At 44.3% G+C, this 5,144-nt stretch overlaps 1 protein-coding gene across 14 annotated transcripts in view; it reads left to right on the top strand.

The window, feature by feature from the left end:
- The first annotated feature begins 37 nt into the window (after positions 1-37).
- Positions 38-5,144, top strand: part of LOC118336754 (serine/threonine-protein kinase WNK1-like) — an 85,576-nt gene continuing 80,469 nt past the window's right edge. For all 14 annotated transcript variants that reach the window (XR_004797127.1, XM_035673448.1, XM_035673501.1 and 11 more), the window contains exon 1: positions 38-945. Coding sequence is in view for 13 of the 14 variants with exons in the window: in XM_035673448.1 (XP_035529341.1) it covers positions 175-945 (771 nt within the window). In the remaining variant the exon portion in view is untranslated. The remainder of the gene's footprint in view (positions 946-5,144) is intronic.

Below are 5,144 nucleotides of genomic sequence, written 5' to 3'. Positions count from 1 at the left end.
GATAGCAGCAGCAAAGCAGTGAAATTCATTGCCCCGGCCCCCCCCCCCCCCTCTGCCTCCCTCTGTCCATCACCCCAGACCCCCCACAAAAATGTGAACGGCTCTTCTGGTTCAGACTCGCACGTTGTGGAGAAACTCAGCGGGCACCCTGAGGTCCAACGTCGGCGCCACACGATGGATAGAGACTCCAAAACAGCCGAGCACCGTTTCTTCCGCCGGAGTGTCATTTGTGACTCCAATGCCACAGCTTTGGATCTGCCCAGCAAAGCAGCCGTGATACTCACCTCTCCTCCAGACTGTGAAGGGCCGCCCACCTTCTTTTCTCTACAGCCCTGTGGTCCTGGACCTGGGGTACGGGATGCTGAAGGTGGGGAGGTCCCAAGAGGTCCGTATGTGCAGAGCTCGACCCTTCAGCCTGGTCTTGGGCTTGGTGGGGCAGTCGCTGAGGGGCATGCACAAACTCCTGAGGACAATTTAGATGTGGGCAGTATTACGATTGCTGTTCCTACCAGTAGCAGCGTTCAACATAGTGCAGATGGGGAAGTAAAAGAGCCCAGCCCGACAGTATTGGATGTTTCCGACAAAACAGCAGGCCAACAGCCTGAAGTTATATTGCGTCCCAGAGGGTCAGAGAACATAGAACAGGTGGCAAAAGATGGAAAAGCGATAGAACGCGTGGACGAGGGTAGCGTTAGTAGTCCGATTGAGGAGAAAGAGAGGGAGACGGAGGAGGAGAGGGGGCTAGCCAAAGCGCGGGCAGAGCAGAGGGAGGCTGAAAAACGAGTACAAGAGGATATAGAGGAGGTGGAGACAAAAGCTGTGGGAACATCGCCAGATGGACGCTTCCTCAAATTTGACATTGAGATTGGAAGAGGGTCCTTTAAGACTGTGTACAAGGGACTGGATACAGAGACTACTGTGGAAGTGGCGTGGTGTGAGCTCCAGGTGAGTCCAGACTCATAAAACTGTCACCTCTTCAGTGTCTGTGCTCTCTCTTCCTGTTTATCTGGCCAAGTATTTAATTAAATGTCATTTTGTGGCTGTGTTCACCCCTGAGGTGTCTGAACTCCATCCAGGTGCTGAATTTAACCTCTCTTTTACTGTTATTATCTTGAGATAACTGGTATGCGGGAACTTCCTATTCACCCAGATGCTTTCCTGTATAAACGGTGACTAAATGAGATAAGGATCTGATTGAGATTGAGATACGGGTGTAGATCACATCCTGGCTAAACTCAGTTTAGATAAAGCATCACTAGTCTTTAGGGCCCGGCAGGCAGTAAGTGAGACCGCGGGGAAACATTTTATTCAGATGTTTCCTATCAACAAGGTGTTTGTTCTTTAAAGCAGCAACATCGAGGTAGTTGATTAGCTTTTTCAAGGTGGATTTTGGTTTGGATTTGTTTGGTTTGCACATTTCCTTTAGGTCCATTTAGGTTGTGTGTTTTGACTGTTGCTTTTCCCCATGAATAATGGACTCAGTCAGTTATTAAAAAAAAAAAAAGCTTCTTGGACTGGTTTATTAAAAGATTAGTTGTCTGGTACTGCTTAAAAAGAATATTTGGTTGACTATTTATAAAATGTTTATAATGTTGACCTGTTCTCGTAGCAGCTCCTTGGGCCAAATTCGTATTCACAAAAATTAGGTCTTGTCAAAATCTTCTCCTTGGTTACTCTGATTTTGCATGACTGACAGAAAAAATCGGACAAACTCAGGAGGTATGTTGCAACTCCTGCCTTCCACTGTGGCTGAGCCACTTGTTTGACTATGACTCATGGATTTGTTTTGTTTTTTAACTGCTGCATCCCGACAGACTCTGGTATTAACGGTTTACTTTTTAACGTCTGTGAACGGATGCTGCGGTGCTACCACAAGTTGCACAAATGAGTTTTGAATGAGGAAGAGGATGCGATCAAGACTTATATACAAGTGAGATTTATTACCTGAATACTGTGATCTGTCAGTAATCAAACCACATAAACCTGCCTGCTTGATATCTGTAGAATGTAGGATGAATTTTTAGGACATTATTTTAAAGGTTAGAGAAGTATGCTCATTGGCGAGAGACTTCCTCGTCTAAATCCCCAGACTGTCTGGGAAATTCAGGGTATTGAAAGTGAATGAGAAACACTGTTGCATCTCTCACCTACTTTTCCCGGTTATGGTGCCCTTGAGCAGAAAAGATTACTTTTAGCTGCTCCAGTATAGTTTCTCCGTGGCTATAACAAGACTTGTTGCACTGGACAGCTTCCATTCCCAGTCTGCAGATAGACAAAGGTTAACAGCAACAAAAAAAGACTGCGTCTCATACACAGTGTGAAACATGAGACAGGATGGCACACAGTTCACCACAGGATGCTCTTGCTACATTATGGTTCACTGATGCAACTTCTGCAGTGAGTGTGTGTGTCAGAACGAGAGGGAGAGAGACATACAGAAAGTGTGAAGAGGAGTTGGAAGAGATGTGTGTGTGTGTGTATATGTGTGTTGGCAGGAGATGTGAGGCCCACAGAAAGTGGAAAAAAAAATGTTTTGCAGATCGTTTTGTTGTAGGCACGGAGACAGAGGTGCGTTCGGTAGTTAGAGATGTAGAATAACAGTCAGAGCTGGTCATATGACGTTCAGGGCACTGACTGAGTTGAGGTTTGAGCGGAGGCAGAAAACAGTGACATGTATTTACGTGGAACTACTTGCCATAATGAAACACTGAAACAAACATACAAGATTAAAATATGGTACTTTTTATCTGTTATACTGTGGTTTTCTGCAATATTAGGGAGAGGGAATGACATAATTAGCAACAAACCAAGAGTAATTTGAGACATGTCAGAAATCAGGCAGAAAAAGTTCATTATGAATTGAAAGGCATGGGTTACCTAGGCTTGTTTTTGTTCCATCTTTTCAACATGCTGCTTCACTCTCTGACAGTTGAATGAATCCGAATCAGAAAAGTCAAACAAGGTGAGACCGCGTAATTAAATGTTTTCCCTGCAAATCCGCACGTGTTTATGTTTTCAGCGTGTGATTATTTCATGTGGGAGTGCGCGGTTGTTTTTCCTGTCATCTCCATCACAAGATGCTCCTCGAGTCTTCCTGAATCCCAGGAGCTAAAATCAGCTTCGCCTGATGCCTGCGTCTAGGAAACGCCAGTTTGTTTATCAGAAAACAAACGTCTAGCCTCTGTTGAGCTCGCTCCCTCTGTCACACAGGCCTGTTTCTTTCTCTTGCTTGTCAGAACGAGGAAACCTAGTGATTATTGGCCATGTTCTGAGTTCAAGGGGTCTTTATCAGGTCAAATTCAGAACTCATATTGATTTTCATGGTGATTTTTAAAGTTATAATTTGGTTAAATAATCGGAATAAACTGCCTGATGCATTATTTGCTACAAGTATTTTATTTAATACTCTCTTGTATTAGTGGAATGAAACTTTCCATTAAACATTATATACTGCATGTGTTATATAAGGGTATTGGGGAGCCTGTGGTGACTAGGCTATATGCATGCAGAGACAAGTACTTTTCTACAGAGCCGGGCTGTAATCCTGTGTGTGTGCGCGCGTGTGTGTCAAAGATGACTGAGCAACTGCTGACATGTGGCAGAATGGTGGGAGTAAAGTTACACACACACACACACATGCACACAGACACACAACCAATCACATTCACTCACTGGGTGGGCATGGGAACTGGAGATCTGTGGGAGTCGGGATGATCTGGAACTTGTCGGTTTTCTATATGTGCAAATGTGTGTGTTTCCATCTCTTTGACTCGTATGCATAGTATGTATCAGAGGTTGTTTAAATTCTAGTGTGTGTGTGTGTGTGTGTGTGTGTGTTTCAGAGATAGATCGGGGGGTGTCTTTACATTCTTTAGCATCTGATCCAAAGCAGGTTAACATCTGTTTGCAGGAGAATCTATAGATGGATGGAAACAGAGAAGGAGGGAGATGGAGCAGATAGTTTACTTAAGCTTTAGTGAAGAAACCCATAGAGCGAAGTGGTGAGAAAGAGGGGAAGGTCACCGAGTAGCTTATCTTAAGATGCCTTGTGAGACAGAATGGAAGATGATGGATGGGGAAGAAGAGGCGGACACAGTTCTCTTGGAATGAGAAAAAATGGAGAAGGATAAATGTTTAGGATGAGTTTGAATCTTGAGTTACAAAGCTAGACATCGCTTGAAATGACGACGGTTTTAACCACAGTATGTTGATGGTATCTGTTAACTATTTACTCGAAAGCCCTCAGTCAGGGGGGAAAATACTGGGTCTCTCAATAACCAAACATTAGCATTGTAATGTCTGAATCTGTGGCTCATGAGAGAGTGAAAGTGGTGAATGAATGGTATTTATTTTCTTGTTTGATATTTTTCCTTCATAAATAACTCCTTTCTCTCTCAGATAAAGTAAAAACTTTTGTACATTTGCGAAGTATGTCACTATAAATTGAATACCTTTGGGTCTGGGACTGGTTGGTCAGACAAAACAAGATATTTCATCACTCTGGCTCGTAAGGAAAAACAGGACTTGAGGACAGCAGCGAGCACACAGTTCAAACAACTGCCACTGACAACATACATTCTCCATGCAACTGAGATAAAGTTGAGAGTGAGTCCACTACAAGGCATTGAAAGTATGGAGGGAAAGGAGAAAAATGAAGTCCTATAAGAGGGCAGGGACAGAGGATGGAGGGGAGGAGGAGGAGGGGTGGAGGAGGGGTGAAGGTCAAAGTTCAGCCCCGTTGTGTCCAAAGCAATCACAAGGAGCCTGTCCAGCATTCAGCTACCTTTTGGTAATGGGGGTAGAGTGTGACAGAGACGTAATGAGCAAAACAGAGATTAGATGGAATAAGTTACAGAAAAATTCCGCTCTGGAGAACTTTTGGGAGGACAGGTGGTCGGAGGAGATTAGGAGGAAGAGGATGAAGGCAACGGGAAAGAGCAGCAGTTTTAGGAAGAGGGAGGTGATCGTGGTGGGAGTTCAACGAGATAATCGAGAAATGGGAAACATTGGGAGGAGAGAGGGAGAAAAGAGTGGAAGAGAAAAGACAAAGGAAATGGAAAAAAGCGAGGAGAAGGAGGAGGGAGAGGAGCACAGAAGCCTAGGACGAAAAGAAGAGGGACCCTGATTGTGTGTGTGTGTGTGTG

This window comes from Morone saxatilis, unplaced genomic scaffold (assembly GCF_004916995.1).
Source record: "Morone saxatilis isolate NCDOM2014 unplaced genomic scaffold, NCSU_SB_2.0 Contig10, whole genome shotgun sequence".
NCBI lineage: Eukaryota > Metazoa > Chordata > Actinopteri > Moronidae > Morone > Morone saxatilis.
Note: the sequence above shows the minus strand (reverse complement) of the source record. Positions and strands in the feature narration are given on the sequence as shown.